The sequence below is a fragment of the Peromyscus maniculatus genome, chromosome 11 (genome assembly GCF_049852395.1).
Source record: "Peromyscus maniculatus bairdii isolate BWxNUB_F1_BW_parent chromosome 11, HU_Pman_BW_mat_3.1, whole genome shotgun sequence".
NCBI lineage: Eukaryota > Metazoa > Chordata > Mammalia > Rodentia > Cricetidae > Peromyscus > Peromyscus maniculatus.
In genome coordinates this window covers 90,438,653-90,456,443 of record NC_134862.1, presented here as the reverse complement: position 1 = coordinate 90,456,443, position 17,791 = coordinate 90,438,653, and the positions used below count along the sequence as shown (strand labels likewise).

General features: G+C 39.9%; 1 protein-coding gene across 4 annotated transcripts in view; it reads right to left on the bottom strand.

Annotated features, from left to right (window-relative positions):
• The window catches only part of Dnah14 (dynein axonemal heavy chain 14), a 226,721-nt gene that overhangs the window by 85,536 nt on the left and 123,394 nt on the right, over nucleotides 1–17,791 (bottom strand). For all 4 annotated transcript variants that reach the window (XR_013043464.1, XM_042258740.2, XM_076548104.1 and 1 more), the window contains exons 42-49: nucleotides 14,700–14,775; nucleotides 12,517–12,752; nucleotides 10,741–10,863; nucleotides 7,720–7,878; nucleotides 6,144–6,276; nucleotides 3,871–3,932; nucleotides 2,820–3,001; nucleotides 1,201–1,329 (exon numbers count right to left, since the gene is read on the bottom strand). Coding sequence is in view for 3 of the 4 variants with exons in the window: in XM_042258740.2 (XP_042114674.1) it covers nucleotides 1,201–1,329; nucleotides 2,820–3,001; nucleotides 3,871–3,932; nucleotides 6,144–6,276; nucleotides 7,720–7,878; nucleotides 10,741–10,863; nucleotides 12,517–12,752; nucleotides 14,700–14,775 (1,100 nt within the window). In the remaining variant the exon portion in view is untranslated. The remainder of the gene's footprint in view (nucleotides 1–1,200; nucleotides 1,330–2,819; nucleotides 3,002–3,870; nucleotides 3,933–6,143; nucleotides 6,277–7,719; nucleotides 7,879–10,740; nucleotides 10,864–12,516; nucleotides 12,753–14,699; nucleotides 14,776–17,791) is intronic.

Here is a 17,791-nt window from a genome sequence, read left to right as displayed (position 1 = left end):
CACTAGATGAGAGGATTTGGGAATCATTACTTAAAGAAAATGATAAATGTTTGAGGTGATTCATGAGCTCAAATTTCATGATTATGTTTTGTATAAACATAGCAAAATGTCACACTGTATCTATAGATATGTCCAATGATTCTATGTATATTAAAAATAAATGAGGAGTCATTGGAAAATAAGCAATGTGTTACTGAGGCTAGCAAAGAGGATGCCTTGATGAGTGAGTTATCACAGCGATGTGCCCCTGTTGTAGCCAGGACTGGCCTAGGTAACATTGTAATGACCCTGAAACACTACAAAGCCACAGTGCTGTGCATGGCTACAGTCAGAACAGAACCCATGTGGGAGCCCACAGAGGTTTCCTAGTGAGCTCGGAGTGTGCTTTACCCAGCAGGGCTGCATAAGGGGGTGGGTTGACCACATGGGAGGTTTCCAGATGTTTGGAAGGGTCTGCACTTGGCTGTGATGGGGGGAGGTCTTTTGTCCCACCCCTTGGTGTTCCTTTAAAAAGTCCTGTAGAGGAGACAGAGGGGGCTGGTGGATTAGGATCCAGGCCCTCCCGAGGCTATCCTGTGTTTCTACCTGTCTCTCTCCCCTCTATATTTCTATCTAAATCTCTTATCCTTCACTCCTCAAGAGGATCCTGGGGGAAAAGGTGGGGGCGGGCCCCCCACAAACCCAGTCTTTTGACACCCCTGGTCCTTCTCCATGCCTGTGCCAGGGCTGCAGAAATGCCACCAAAGACCTGCTGTGATCATTTTCTGACCGCTTTAAGGCTTTTGTCCAGGCCGTGTATTCTAGGACTCACTCCCCTCCCCCATCTCTCTCAAATTGTCTCTGGAGGGCTGCATTGGGGCTCTTCCTCTCTGCCTTAGGTGGATGGTGATTGGGATAGTCTGGCTGGTGTCTCACTAGCAAGTATGCTTCATTTGGAATCTCAGCTTGAGTCTGCCCGAGACATGAGACTTTGCAGCACAGTCATCTCGTCTTACAGAGGACAGAGCTGAGGATTGGACAGTAGACATTGGTGGAGTCAGTTTTGGAACAAAGGGGCTTCTCATTTCTAGAGAAGGAACCGAAAAAGGGTCTCAACAGGGACACATTAATGTATCTGACTTTCTAAATTCTCTACTCAATGTTGCTGTAAGCGTTCAGTAACAATATTTAGTGAGGAGAAAATCTTAGTATATACTGTACCTTCCATGTATTTCTTTCCGTATCATAAACCCCACCCATTTCTAATAACTGTCTGATCAATTCCAGGGGTGGCTGGGCTCCACCTTTTTCTGGTGTTGGCATATTCATATCATCAATAAATACTACAATCTTAAGGGAGACAGAATGTTTAAAAATATTAATTAGTGCAACCTTTTAAAAATTCTGAATTACAGATATGCTATTGTTTAAGAACAAAATTATATGCAATAAATCTGTTTTAAAATTAAAAGCAGAAGATTAAATCTATTTTGAAGCTATGGTCTTAGAAGACAGCAAGTGTCCCAACCAGCAGAAACTCTATCCACCCTTGGTCCCTAACACAACTACATAATACTTAGGAATGTTTTTTGATAATGATCAAACAATTTAACTGTGGCGCTTGCTTCTGAATGTGCCAGCTTACTTCTTACCATGTGCTTGCTCTGTTGTCGGATTTAGCTTTTCTGTTTCATATGCACCCTGGTTTGGGCAGCAAATTCAGAAGCACTTTCAGTTTTTAAATCTGTATTACTTTTTGCCTAGGAAAATATTATGCAGTCAAGTGTATCAATTACAGTCTCTGTGCAATGAATCCTTTTGGTTGCATTTATTTTTTTGGAAAACAAAAATACAAATAGCTGTTTTGATTTCCCAACTTGTAACTGTCAATGTTACTTTTTTTTTTTTTTTTGGTTTTTCGAGACAGGGTTTCCCTGTGTAGCTTTTGCACCTTTCCTGGATCTCACTCTGTAGCCCAGGCTGGCCTCGAACTCACAGAGATCCGCCTGGCTCTGCCTCCCAAGTGCTGGGATTAAAGGCGTGCGCCACCACTGCCCGGCTTTTTTTTTTTTTTTTAAGGAGAACATTGTTTCTCTTCCTGGAATACAGACTGGCAGCCATGTTTCCTGCCTGCCTTTTCTAATGGTGTGATTATAGGTTGCAGAAACCCTTTCAGAATCCCTAAAGTCTATTCATGTAGGCAAAGATCTACCAGTTTTATCCACATCTTCGGTTGAAGTCCAGGGAATCTGAAGCAAGCCCTTAAGACCTCCTAAAGGTGACACAAACATTGAGAGCAGGGACTCCCGGGGCCACGCAGGCCATTCATGAATCTTGCAAACCGCTTGACCCTGAGCTAACTTCATGGTACTGAATGGGAGTCAATGGCCGTAAATTCCACCTGTGACTCAGATAATAAATTGACAGTTGATTCCATGCCAAGCAGACTGGAGGTGAGATGAAGAACATCTGGTACCACGGGGTATCTGCCTTGTTCCCACAAGACACTTCCTTCTTGCCTTCTCCAAGTCTGCGGGTTCTAGAAGTCACTCTTTCTTTTAGAGCTTCATGCAGCAGATGAAAATGAGCTAGAAACTACAGCAACAAAGCACCATCAGCTAACTCAGGCTCCAGACAATCTTCATCGAGATTTTGGCATATTCCTCTGGTCTTAATAACTCTCACCCAGGACAACCCATCGTACTGGAAGAGGAATACACCGATTTGAGAATCAACGCCCCCATTGTAAGTGCATTTTTAAACAGTGCCCAGGAGTGTATATTCTCCTTTTTACTAACTAAAACAAACCATTTTCTTACAGATTAGGGGGGCTAAATTACCCTGTTGTTTTTCGGGGCTCCAAGTACGTCTTTGGCTCTTCTAACTAACTTCCGCAGAATCATCTCCTTGGTTTTGGCGGCTGTCACGTTGGTGGTTAAATTGATCGTAGAGACTATAATTCCTTTATCATTTTTAATTGGGGCATCATCAGTTTTAATCATGACTTTCTTTGTACTCATATCTACAATGCCAAATACAAAAGGAGAAATAAATTTAGGGCAGTTTAAGCAATGTTTGCTCTATTTTAGGGTGTTAAGAAATTTGAAACAAGCAATTTTATTTTATTGTTGTTCTTTCAAAGACAATGCTCCGAGAGAGGAACAGTAGCTTTGAATAGTTATTATCTTTCATTGTAAACTGCACATCGGAAACCATAGCACATGCAGTGGTATGAAGCGCGGGGGCATCTTCATTTGTCTATGTTACAATGTCGAGCTGAATGATGGGGAAGGTGCATGCAGGACTCGTTCCCAGAGGAAGAATCATTCAGAGGGATGTGTAGGATGAGCCTACAGTAGTTCAAGACCCTAAACTATCTCTGGAACTCATGTTTCTGCTATACCTCCTGGCATGAGAGCTACAGAGTCATGACTTTCTCCTGTGTGTGCTGAAAGTCAGGGAAGAATGCAGCAGCTTCTAGGTTCCATCTGCTCTTTTACCAGGGTGACAGGACTCACCTGTGAGTGCAGACGACCTCCTCCACCAGAGCCTCTTGTACCTTTTTAGGAGCTTTGAGTGGGTCCTGGATAATTTCCAGCAGGTTGTATTTTAAATGAACAATCCCAGTTTTTGTTTGTTTGTTTTTGCTTTTGTTTTTTGAGACAAGGTTTCTCTGTGTAGCCCTGGCTGTTCCGGAACTAGCTCTGTAGACCAGGCTGGTCTTGAACTCACAGAGATCTGCCTGCCTCTGTCTCCTGAGTGTTGGGATTAAAGCAATTCCAGTTTTTACTCTATGACTTCTCACAGTAAGGAATGGCTTTGCATATGGCCACAGTAGAGAAGAACACAACAGATCAAGAGATAGTTTCGATCCCACGCGGCCACACTTACCGAAACCTCCGATGGCTGATTTGTAGGTCTCGGCAATCAAGATGTTGATATTCTGCCTTATGCTGTTGGAATCAAATGTTTCAAGGATCCAAAATTAGTTTATAGTTTTAGTTGTAGTAATAAAATCTAATCAAAGTAACAGCACATCATTGATCTTACTTGGATTTCCCACAAGAAAACATTTGTTTTTCTGTTCACACTTTTATAATCTTAAGACTTCTCCACATGTCATTTTCTTATTCAGCTGAAAAAACAGGCTTCTCTAAAATTTTAACAATGTGAGACTTAATTTTAAAAATGTGTTTTATTTTGGAAATTTTTATTTGCAAAACAGGTTTATATTTTTCTTATGAAGAGGTAGACAAAATTCAGAATGATAGGCACAAGCTCTTTGTAAAGTCTTTTTATGTTTCATATGTAGATGATTTATTTCTATTACAAAAATTGATATTATATAAAACTTTGTGAGTATATCTGAGGTGCATTTTTCTGGGAGGAAAATCGCTTATAGTTATATTTTATGTTATATAACATATGTGGTTCTAAACTTAGTTATATTTAAAATAAATGCAAGTGTATCTGATTTAAATGAATGAATCTAGCTGTTAACACTTTGGAAAAAAGTAAAGATTTTTCTCTAAACAGGTAATTATGGTGAACCAATAATAAGGAAGGAGGTTAAATCAGTAGCAAAAAGTTCTCCATTAAAGAAAAAAGTATAGCCGGGCGGTGGTGGCACACGCCTTTAATCCCAGCACTCGGGAGGCAGAGACAGGCGGATTTCTGTGAGTTCGAGGCCAACCTGGACTACCAAGTGAGTCCCAGGAAAGGCGCAAAGCTACACAGAGAAACCCTGTCTTGAAAAACCAAAAAAAAAAAAAAAAGAAAAAAGTATCACAGAACCATGTGGTTTCACACTGAACTCTAGTGATTATTTAACGAAGGATGGATACTAATATCATACACTACTGAAAAATGGAGGTAGAAGGAATATTTCCAAACTCATTTCATAAAGCTAGCATTGCCCTAAGAAGAAAGCCAGAAAAAACAGTTTAAACAAAGAAAACTTCAAGATAGTATTACTTAGGAACACAGATGCAAAAATCTTCAGCAGAAAGCTAACAAACCAAATTCAACAGAGCATTAAAGAGACCATTCTTCATGATCAACTGAGAATCACTATCCCTGGGATGCAAGGATGGTCCAATATGTACAAATCAATAAAAGTGATACGTTATAGTAATAGAACAAAGGATAAAAGCTATAATGACATCTCACTAAGTAAAAAATCTAGCTACTGAAAACTATAACGAAGCTGAAAAGTCACACAATTATCTGAAACTATAGCCAGTATTCATGGTTTAGAAAAATCAATACTGTTACAATGTTTATACTACCCAAAATGATCTATAAATTCATGTAACCTCTATCAAAACTCAAGCTATTTTTCATTTTTCTTTTGGAATCAGAAGACTCCAAATAGATACAGCAATCCTGAACAGGAAGAACGAGGTGGAAGAAGTGATGACAGGACTGGAGGGAATGAATGCCTCTGTGGCTAGGAGCTCTCCCGCTCTTGCAGAGGACTGGAGTTAGGTTCCTGGTACTCATGTCACACAGCACATAACGACCCCAAACACCAGCTTCAGGGTATATGATGCTCTCCTCTGGCCTCTGCAGACATCGGCATTCACGTGCACAAACCCCCACACAGATACATAATTAAAAAAATTAAAATTAAAAGAATATAATAAAAATGGATATTGATCAAAACAACCGAATATTGCCATAAAGAGTAAAGTAAGCCAGGAAAGGAGGATTAAATTCTATACAGTCTCCACTATACTGAGAATATGAAGGGGGTGGAAGCAGAAAGAGGGGTAGGTATTAGGGGCCGAGGGTGAGGTGGGAGGATCCAAATAGGAGGAATCTGATTTCAAGGTGGATCACATGGGTCTGGAGGGTTCTGTTAACATATACTGCAAAGCTGCAGAAACACAGGTTTTAAGTGTTCTCACTATGAAATGTAAGTACATGAGGAGGCGGGTGTGTTAATCAGCTGACATAATTTTACAGTGCATGCACACACTTAAACAGCCCACTGTACCTTACAAGTATATATATTAAGAGATTGGGAAAACATTTTTTTCTTATTGCCTCATTTGAATAATTCTCATCATTATATAAAAGATTTGCTTTGTAAGAACAAAGTCAACATACATCAAGGAAACGTTTTTACCAGAGAAGCCAAGTTTAAAGTTTAATATGTATACCTTGATCTTTTAATTTCATTATGTAACAGGACTTTTCCTAAAATTGACCCGAATTTTATATCAAATGTTCCTCGACCCTCTAGCTTGTCAAGCATCTCATTGATGGCAGTAGTCTTCCCGACACCAGAATCTCCTGAGGGGGAGATACACTAGGTTAGAGCCACATGTCAGAAGATTACACATGTTCATATGGTAAAACGAATAGTGGCATATATGTACTCATTTGAATCTGCACGGATGGAAAGCATAGTTTTCGCTGTTCTGTTTTAAATGTGAGAGGTTAAGTAGGAACTTAATGTGAATTTCTTTTAAATTGTTTGATTTATATTTGTTACAAAAGATAGATTAGGAGATAATAATAACTTTTATTTAATGTTCATTTAAGCCCATCAGAACTATTTCTTGCTTATAGCACACTAGAATTGTGTTAGATGAAACTCTTTGAACAGAACAAAATCAATTAAAAAAACATTTTATGTGTATGAACACCGTATCTGTATGTGTATATGCACCATGTGCATGCCTCCTGCCCATGCCGGTTGCAGACCCTCCTGGGCTGGAGTTTCAGATGGTTGTGCACCACGAAGTGTGTGCTAGGACATGGACCTGAGCCCTCTGCAGAGTGGCAAGGGCTGCTGACCCTGAGCCTTCTCTCTAGCCCACTTCATCATTTTTTTTTTTGAGGAAGGGTCTTATTATGTAGCCTAGGGTGGCCTTGAACTCAACAATCCTCCTGCCTTAGCGCCCTGAGTACTGGAATTACAGACATATATCACAACACTTAGTTCCCTTAAATTTTTTTTTTGCTAACATTATCGAAGGAGGCATTTAAAAATAAAACTTCCTGAAACAGAATAAGGACTCATGACTCCCAAGTTTCACAAAACAGAAAAATTCAAGAATTTTCTTAGCACAAATTAGAGGTAAATATGTGTTATCTGAGTGTCACACTGCTGAAGTCCTCTGTATGTCTCCAGGAACACTCTATTAAATTTGCCTCTGGTGATAGCCAACACAGGTCAGAGACAAGAAAATGTTAGTCAATGGGTTGGATGAATACTCAGAATGAACAAGAACTGCATTGAGTCACTCCTTTGGTAATAGCAAAAGTTTGGAAAAATTTTATGCCATATTTACAAATTGTATGTTAAAGTTTAATTAGACAGTTGGTGTTACCAGATGTGGCCCTCTAAGGCTCATGGGCTATGGAGGTCAACCACACATTCATCCAATGTGTCTACTTCTAGAATTTGTCTTTAATGTAATGAAAAGATGAAAAAATATAACACCCAAGTCTAGAGTGATGGGTGCACTTGGGAGGTGGATGTGAGAGGCTCACCTCTCAAGGGCAGCAAGAAAAAAAGGGGGGGGGGTGAGGTGGGGAAGGAGGAGGACGCGGAAGGTACATAGACAGACTTAGAATGTCCTTGTTAAGATGGGCTGTTGCTAAGATTGTGAAAATCAGTCTAAATTTTCAGCACCTATTAATTAATTATTAATTCCCACTTAAAAATGATTAGACCCAATGTTAAACTTCTCCCCAACTTAGAAATTCCCTGTTCCTTATCTTTGCTACCTGTGAGAAGGACAGGGTAGGAATTCTTGAGGAGAAGACTCATGAGGAAAGACAGGCAGAGCGTGTCCCTGGTAGCGGTATAGTTCACGTACTCCCCACATTCCTTCATCCTCAGCATGCTCTCACTGGATCCCTGAAAGTCAGTCATTAACGATGTCCCTAAGGTCAGAAAACAGTTTTTAAATTTCAGACGACCTAGAATGTGATAGCAGCCAATTGTTTTTGCTATTCATTACTCTGGGAAAGTCCGCCTGGTACACGGCAACTTCATGGATAGACTGGCCAGTGTTGTTAGATGTGCCCGGGGTCTTTGTGGGTCTTAGAAATTGCTCTCTCCCGAGTTCTCAGCTGGCCAAGAGATCACACACATTCCTAAAGCAAACTCCTTGGCTTTCCTACCCCAACCCTGCTGGTCCAGCCGTTCCCGACAGGAGGATGGGGAGGCAGCTCTCTTCCCAAGGCTGCTGCTGTCCTGAGAACCCACTGCTCGGGCTGCCCTTCTTGTCCTTCCGGACTCTTCTGCTACAAGTTTTAATCATACAAGCTGAACCTTCAACCTGATTATCTGAACCACATGAAATTGACATTTCACAAAGTAAAGGACAGTTGAACACAGAAAATTCAGTGTGAAATAACACACACACACACACACACACACACACACACACACACACACACATGGGAAAGAACAAAACAAAAACCAACCTACCAAACAAAACTCATCCTGGACATGAATGCTGTCTATAATGTTACCCTAATCCTTGTTTTAAAACTTCACTTTATTGTTACTGTTGTCTGTTGTAGTGTGTGTGTGTGTGTGTGTGTGTGTGTGTGTGTGTGTGTGTGTGTGTGTGTGTAGGTCAGAGGACCACTTCGTGGATCTGGTCCTCTCCTTCCACCTTTGTATGGGCCCTAGGGGTTGCCCCCTTACTCTCTGCCCCACTCACACTCTTTACAGGGGGTGGGTTCTCTCTTCCTACCATATGGGTCCCAGAGATCAAATTCAGGTCACCAGGCTTGGTGGTCTTTATCCACTAAGCCATCTCACAGGTCTGGATTACTTTTCTTAATGTCACTAAGACTACAACCTCTCGGGTGTCACTCTGGTTCATAAGTCCATGTCTGTTTCTGATGTTGGAGCATTTGACAGTGCTGAGGACTTTGGTCGTAGGAACTTTTTTCTCCATGCCTTTACTGCTAAGGAGGCTGTGGCCAAAGATGCCAAGGCTGTGGGGCAGTGGCGACAGAGGCCATGTTTCTACATGGACTTCTGGCAAGCAGGCCACCTCTGCTGGAGTTTTCTGGAGGTAGCTGCCTTGTCAACCTGGCTCCCACTGCCTCTGCTCTTCCCCAGTACCCCCAATCCTTCATACATTTATACACATGCTCCTCAACTTACTGATGGAGTTACTTCCCATAAACCTATGGTAAGTTGAAAAAAATTGTGATTTGAAACACATTTAATGCAACCGAAGCTCCTAGTTGAGCAGCGCAGTATTCTGGGGAGTATGGGTGTTCACCTGAGGTTGTGGGGCTGGCTGGGAGCGGGAGCTGCAGCTACTGGCAACTACCCAGCGATGCATGAAGCATACTGCTTCTGCCGAGCCTGGGAAAAGACCCAAATGGGAAATAAAAAAAATCATGGCTCTGTTCAACATGACTGGGTTCACACCATTGGGGCTGAAAGACTATAAAGCTGAAGTAACTTTTAACTTTAAACGACATTTTGTCATTAAGTTCTTGTCTTCATCTCCTACCAAGCTCTCAGAGTTCAGCAAGATTTTTTTTTTTTTTTTTTTTTTTTTTTGGTTTTTTGAGACAGGGTTTCTTTGTGTAGCTTTGTGCCTTTCCTGGAACTCGCTTTGGAGGCCAGGGTGGCCTCAAACTCACAGAGATCCGCCTGGCTCTGCCTCCCGAGTACTGGGACTAAAGGCGTGCGCCGCCGCCACCACCACCTCCTGGCAAGTTCAGCAAGATTAAGGATCTTCTGTGATATACAGAAGCATGTTGCAAATAAAAGCGATTTAGAGTATATGGATACTTATGAAAAAAATTAAACCATCATTTTCTACTTTTTTGTTGTTACTATTTTGAGACAGGGGCTAATGGCTGGACTGGTACTCACTATGTATTCCAGCCTGGGCTTGAATTAATGGCTATCCTCCTGTCTCAGCCTCCTAAGTACTGGGATTCCAGGTGTGAACCAGCATGTCCACCTTATTCTTTTTAAATTCTGGTTTTGTTTAACAACCAAGTACATGATCTTTATGTGTGTGTTTTTCTTACTTTTAAAGAGTTACTTTCCATTACTGGTTAGTACCACAGCTAATTAAACCAGTAGACACTGTCATTGGTGAGACTCTATACACTATAGTTCTGTACTGTGTCTATATACACTACACATTTTAAAACTTTATTTACTTCTTTTATGACCATGGGTGTTTTGACTTCATGTATGTCTGTGCATCATGCGCATGCCTGTGTCCAGGGAGGACAGAAGAGGGCATCAGATCCCCTGGATCTTGAGTTAGAGACGGTTGTGAGCTGCCATGTGGGTGCTGGGGAATGAACCTGGGTCCTCTGGAAGAGCAGCCAATACTCTTAACCATGGAGCCATCTCTCCAGCCCCCTCCCATTTCTTATAAAGTAATGTTCTAAGGTGATTTCAAGGCACATTTTATAAATGTGAGGTTTTTTTTTTTTTTTTTTTTTTTAAAGAAACCTCAGGGTGAACACCCATACTCCCCAGAATACTGTGCTGTTCAACTAGGAGGTTCGGTTGCATTAAATGTATTTCAAATAACATTTTTTTCAACTTATCATAGATTTATGGGAAGTAACTCCATCAGTAAGTTGAGGGGCATGTGTATAAATGTATGAATGATTGAGGGTACTGGGGAAGAGCAGAGATACATATTTGAACATGTCAATCCTCAGTGTTGCGAACACATCTATTTTAATGATTAATATACCTCCAGAATTTTAGAGACGTTAAAAGCCTTTAAAAATGATTATACTTACCTCTTTGAATTATTGTTTGAGCATTAGGAAGTAAATCTGACCAAGGCATAAACTCACAATTTTGTAAGTCCACAAAATACCCAAATATAGAACGTTCACCAGCTGGTAAGCTGATACCTATATCTGAAAACAACATAGACAAGAATCCAGTAAGAAAGCGGTTCACCGACGACATGAACGCTACCTCAAAGGTAAGGGTTTGTGAGCCAGGAGTCCACTGGAGGTCGTGCAATCATAAAAACAGGCAGGCCAATTCCTCGTAATATTTGTTTGCACAAAAGCAAAAGTTTATTAACTTTTACTCATTTTTACATGTAGAAAAGGGTAAATTGTGATCAATGTCCTGTGAAATCTTATCCTCAAGTGCTTGTTATTACAGTGTGTTTTGGATGCTAGTAAACTCCAGTACCATACCGGCTCAGGTCAGACCAATATAACACAGAACACTGAGAATACTTATAAATCATATTTCTTTCCCATTTAAAAAATAATACATTTATTGGAAAAAATTCTTGAAAATATAGGTTAAAAAAAAGCAAAATAAGCCGGGTGGCGGCGGTGGCACATGCCTTTAATCCCACACTCGGGAGGCAGAGGCAGGCGGATCTCTGAGTTCAAGGTCAGCCTGGTCTACAGAGTGAGATCCAGGACAGGCACCAAAACTACAGAGAAACCCTGTCTCGGAAAACCAAAACCAAACCAAACCAAAACAAAACAAAAAAAAACCCCAAAAAAAACAAAACAAAAAGCAAAATAGATTAGCCATAGTTTCATCAAAGATAGCAGAGTTACTATTTAACTGGATAGATGCATATGTCTAACCATCATTGATATATTAATATATACCTTGTTAGTTTTTATAGCTTGTTATCTTTTTCAGTTTTTGTTTGAGATATAGTAAAAATAATTTGTTATGATTTCCTTTTCTTTTTGAGACAAGGTATTATGTAGCCCAGGCTTGACTCAAACTTGCTATATACTCAAAGATGACTTCCTGCCTCCACTTTCCAAGCCCTGGGATTATAGGCATGAGTCAGAACACCTCACTTGACTATGATTTTAGAGTTAGTTTTCTCTCAGAATCCTTACAAATTTTGTTCATAAAAATTCATACGAGTTCACAATTGGTTTGTGAGTCCTTGTGTACATGCTACATGCATGTGTGTGCATACATGCACCTTGGGCACACATGTGGAGGCCAGAGTGGGAGATCAGGTGTCTTCTGTCAATGTCCACTTTATTGCTGTGAGACATTGTGGCTCTCCCTGAGCCATAAACCCACTATTCGGCTAGGCTTCTTGGCTTCAAACGCCATCCATCTCCACAATCCAATGCTGGGGTACAGGCACACGCAGCCACGCCTGGCTTTTTAAGTGATGGCTGGGGATTTGAACTCAGGTATTAATACTTGCACAGACAATTCTATTACCCTCTAAGGCGTCTCCCCAGGCCCTGTAGGCTGCTATTATCTTTAAATACAGTGCCCTTCAATCTATTTTATTCTATTTTGCTTTACTGCTCCTCTGCCTTATTTTGTATTTGTATCACATATACTTATTAACTTATTTTTAGCATTCTGTTTGTTTCAAATATACTGATTTATATATTGTCCTGATTAATCCAAAGCTTTTGGATGTTTCTCTCCAACAAAGACCTTAACATCCTTTACCCACTGAACACACTTCCCATCATCTTGCTCTTTTGTGTATAATTTAGAGTTTACACTTTTAGCAAAAATGAATTATTTAGTTTATAACTGGTAGTTTATAAACTGACCTTTTTCTGAATCATCCTCAAATAACTCATGAACAAGGTTGTCAAAATTATAGGTTACTTCTGCAGGAGAATCAGGTTCAAAATTTGAACGAAAGAGCAAGTCTTCTTCATGTTGGTCTTCACGCTTTAAAATCCCTCCGAATGCCCACGTAAATGCAAACACAAAAACCTTCTGAATCATTATTGTTAACTTTTCAGGATTTTTCTCCAAATACCATGCATTTTCATTCCCATAGCTGTGTGTGGGAAGATGAATGTCAAAAGCTTTATAAAGTGGTTGGAAAATTTATCTCAACATCACATCAGTTTAGATCTAATACATAATGTTTCCTCAGATAACAGTCACATAAATTAGTTACTGTGTTCATTTTTAAAGTGCCATATGTATAAGACATTCCTACTTAACTTTTGTTTTATATCTATTTTTGGTAATGTGTTGACAAATTTATCATATACCTTTATTTAACATACAGTTCTACTTAATATCTGTATATATACCTTTATCATGATATACTTTTGATACATGTTTAATAGTTATTTGATATGTATTTGATATACTTTACATATACACTTCATTTTATTTAGTATTTATATGTAAACCTTTTTAATTTTAGGTCAGTTTATAGTTTGAAGTTTACTTGTTGGGGGAGAGGGTCAATCTGATAATTCTGCATTTCATCAAAGACAGAATAAACAGTAATTCACTTCGCATTTCTTCTGTCAAGTCTTAAGGGCTGACTTAGTTCAACATGGTTACCGACAGGTAGTCAGAATCTGAGGAGTCTGCTTTCTAGTTGAGGTTAGCCTGGGCTCCTCGTGGCTAATGATCTGTGAGTTTTGTGGTGACAGGGTTGATGATGATAGGGCTAGACAGAAGGGTTGGGCCTAATTTCTAACATCTCCCATTGTTCTAATATTATCATAAAATTATCTATAAATTATAAAAAACAAGACATATCAGATTGAAATTCATTAGCAACTACCAGCATAGTGTGTTTGCATAATTCTATCTGAAACATTTCGCTGTGTATAATTTAGCAAATATTTATTAATTGTTTACTATTTGTCAGTTACTCTGAACAAAGTGGACATGATACCTTTTTCACAGGACAGGAAAGAGTGAACAAAACACACAGAGCTGAGTAAGATACGAGGCATAACAATGGGGTAATATGGCAGGCACAGAGGTCCCTGTGTTCACAGACATGCCCTGGGGACCTGGAAGAGCACACAGGGCGACTCCTTCAAGGGATGGAATGCAACACCTGTTATCTGGAAGGCTGGCAGGTGACATGCATTCTAGTCTGGTGACTTTTGAGCTATCTGTGTGGCCGAGACCACACCAGATTCCCCGAGACCCTCTGCGTCGGCTTGTTTTTTTCAACCTGTAGAACCTAACTTTATGGATGGTGTCACAGGCACTTTACAAAAAGTTTCTTTTGATGCGGTCATATCCAGTTTTTATTTAGCTTACTCTGTTCCTCAAAGAGATTTGTGAATGCTTACTATGCACACGGGATCGAGTTAATTGTCACCATAAATGTTTTCATCAAATTGTGCTGTGCTTAAATATGCCTAAAATAAACCACTGGGGGTCAGACTCCCAAAGTCTGAACCAGCACCAGCCACTTAGCCATGCTGAACTGAACTTCCTTATTGACCCTGTGGATTGTCACCCTGCTGGCTGTGGAGGTTGCAGAGATTTAGACTGTGGACTCAGCAAAGACCATTATCCAGAAGGAATATAGAAGGAATAATTCCATAGCTACAATGTATCATGCACCTAATTATTAACCTAAGTAATCGCCACGACAGCTAGCATGTCACATCATCATTCCAGTTTTGTGAGGCAAAGCTTTAAAAATTTCTAACTGGTGCAGCATTTTATAGCTTATAAACAGCTGATCTGTGAAATAAACTCACATCAATTTATTCCATTCTAAAATGTGTAAAGGCAAGATGAATGCTTTTTTTTTTATAACACTCTTACTATTTTAAAATACCATAAAAATGTGATTATCTTGTATTAGCTATACAGAGGACTCCAAGATGGGATAAAATAATGTAGACTTTAATATTATGAAACCATAAGATATGGTTTGCTGACAAGGATCCTACGTGCCTTTGGGTGTTTCCCATCTAGTAGGCTCCCCAAGCACACTGGCTGGGTGAACGTAACTGACCTGCTCTCAGCATCCTTGAACTTGACTTTCAGAGTTTTTGTCCCTTTAGTTGAGGTTTCACCTGTGGCGTCTTCACCTTAGAAACAACAGGATTTTTGTACAATTAACAACAGACCTAAAATTTCATAGGCTAATTAACCAGGCTCGGTTTGTAACATTGTCTAGCTGAGAACTGCCATGGGAGAGTCCTTCACTTGGAGCATCCCAGGCAGACTCTCCATCCTTACTCCGACTCCTTTTGTCCAAGTTATCCATTCAACAGAGAACAACAGACTAAATCATGACTCATTCCTTATAGCTTCATATTCTAATATTTGTGTTCTTAATGTTAAAATGTATCTTTTAGAAGATTTCAGAACAGAAAAGTACATAGAAAAAAACGAGAACTCACAGTTTTACTCTCCTCCATAACCATTAAAATATTGTTGTATTACTTATGGAATAACAAAGTACACAATGTATTTTAAATTTTAAACTCAGATAAAAATGAAAAGACTTGCATTCTTATGCTGCCTTTTGATTTTTAAGGCTGTTTTTATGCCATTATGTGTCCTTTGAAACATGATTTTGTTGTAACATAATTTATTAAGCCAATCTCCCATTGTTGGAATTCAGGCTGTTTTTATGACTGTAAATAGTTCTGCTGTGTACAACCCCCTCTGTGCATAAACCATTTGTATACTTCTCCAATTATAACTCTATAAAAGATTCTAGAACAATACCACTAAGGCGACTTTATCAGTATTTTCAGCATGCATTGCTAAGGAGCTTTAAAAAGGTTGACTCGGTTGGTGCCTCCACTGGTACCTTCTTTAGTGTTTATACTCCAGTACATTCTAGACATCAGTGTCTATCAAGGGTAAGGAAGTGCCCACAGCCCCACCCTTTCCTGAAGAACTACCAACTGTTAAGAGATGCTGGAGGGGGTGTGTGCCATTTTCTTCAGTGGAGTAGCCATTGAGGGACTAGGTGAGAAGGAAAAGGAAGTTTAGAGGGAAACTGCTTTTTTGATGCCTCATACTCAGTAGATAATTTTGCCACATTTTCAACAATAAAATGGATGTGGTGGTCCAAGCCTGTAATTCCACATTCAGAGGGTATAAACAGGAGGTCATCCTGGCTAGAAGTTCAAGGTTAGCCTGGGCAACATGAAACTCCATCACAAAACAAAGCAAAGAATAAAATAAGTTTGAGTATTCCTCTTTTCTTAGTATAACCCATTGAAGTAATGGTTGTAGTTCTCTGTGGGGAAAGCTCAGTGTAACTGCTCTGTAGAAACTTCCTCTGATGGTACAGAGGTTCCAGATGCCTCTTGGTTTTGTAGGTTGTTGCCTTGGCATCCAGCTCCAGTGTGGGAATGGACAAGTGACTCCTTCAGTTCCCGGGCTCTCATTTCAAGCTTGTGGTACATTACTGACTCTCTCTCTCTCTCTCTCTCTCTCTCTCTCTCTCTCTCTCTCTCTCTCTCTCTCTCTCTGTGTGTGTGTGTGTGTGTGTAATAGATATCTTCATAATGTTCTATTATAAAGGTTGTTCTTGTTTTCTTCTTGAGTCAGTATTGACATAGAAAACTTTTCATCTCTTCTTGTTATTCTGTTGTCTTTCTCTCTCTGGAATTTGCTAGAATCTTCCTTTAATGTTAAATAGTCTTAAATCATAACAAATTGTTTCCCATAATAAGCCTTGTATCAGGTAATAAACAAAACAATCATTTCTAGAAAGGTACAGGAGGAACATAAGTAACGTAACTATAGTAACAATAAAAACCAAATGCAGTCAATACTGACATAGTCTTATCTCAACAAATGGGAAACCATGACCCACAAGAGCACAGTGCTCACCCAAAATAGAATGGCCACATGACCCAGCAGTCTCACTTCTACTCAAAATGAGTGTTTTTAGGAGCTATTTGTGCTTCCTTTGACACTGAGGCATTACTTCTCTCACCATGACATGGGATCAGTCTGAGCTTCCACGTGCGAGCAGAGACAATGTGGTGTACGCACAGTGCAGCATTAGTCAGTTGTAAGAAGGAAAACCCCATCATATGACAATGTGTATTCACTTTGAAGTGACTCTAACAGTGGGCATAAAAATTCAAATACCAATTGATTTCATACAGATATGAAATCTAAAAGTGTTGTTCCCACAGAAATCGAGAATAGGATGATGGCCACCCGAAGTCGGGAGTTTGGATAGGAGAAAATGTAAGAAAGATGTTGGCCAAAGGATATGAAATGTCAGTAAAGCAGGGGAATTGAGATCAAAGACCTACTGCATAGCATGATGACTATAGTTAATAAGGTGATGTTTTCCAGTCCAGTAATATCCACCTTGTTAGGTTTATGATGGTCCAAATACATACTCATACCACCACTGTTTGTCACTTTCAGTATTAGTTAAATAAATCACATAATATATTGTGGTGATATTTTATTTGTGCTTTAATAATCTCTTTACCAGAGATCAGAGGTAATAGCAACCCATTTTAAAAAGTCAGGCAGTGGCAGCACACGCCCTTAATCTGATCACTTAGCAGGCAGGGTCTCTGTGTGTTCAAGGCCATACTAGGTAGGGAACAGAGCCAAGCGTGGTGACACACGCCTGTAATCCTAGTACCAACCACAGAGATCTGGAGGTCTGTACAGACAGGCAGTGACAAGGAAGTGAGGTAGCTGGGCTAAGAGAGCCAATGAGCGGGCAGAACAGCAAGGCAATAAAGGCGTGGGTAAGACAGGAAGTAGCTCGCATTTGGAAGCTGCAGAGTTGGTGAGGTAAGGTTAGTCGGTGGCTTTCCCTATTTCCCTGATCTCTCTAAGGCTTTCACCCCTGTATTTGGCTCCATGCTTTTTATTTAATAAGACCACTTAGAAATTTGTCTACAACATATAAAGCAGATACTGTGCCAGATAATTTTGTCAAAGTGTAGGCTAATGTTAATGGTCTGAGTGTGTTTGATAAGGTAGGCAAAGCCAGGCCTATCTACCAAATACACAACATAAATATCTTTGGGAAAAGATTTAGGTTAGCTTATGGTTTTGGAGGTTTTAGTTCACAGTCCTGGGCTGTATTGATGCTGGCCCCAGGGTGAG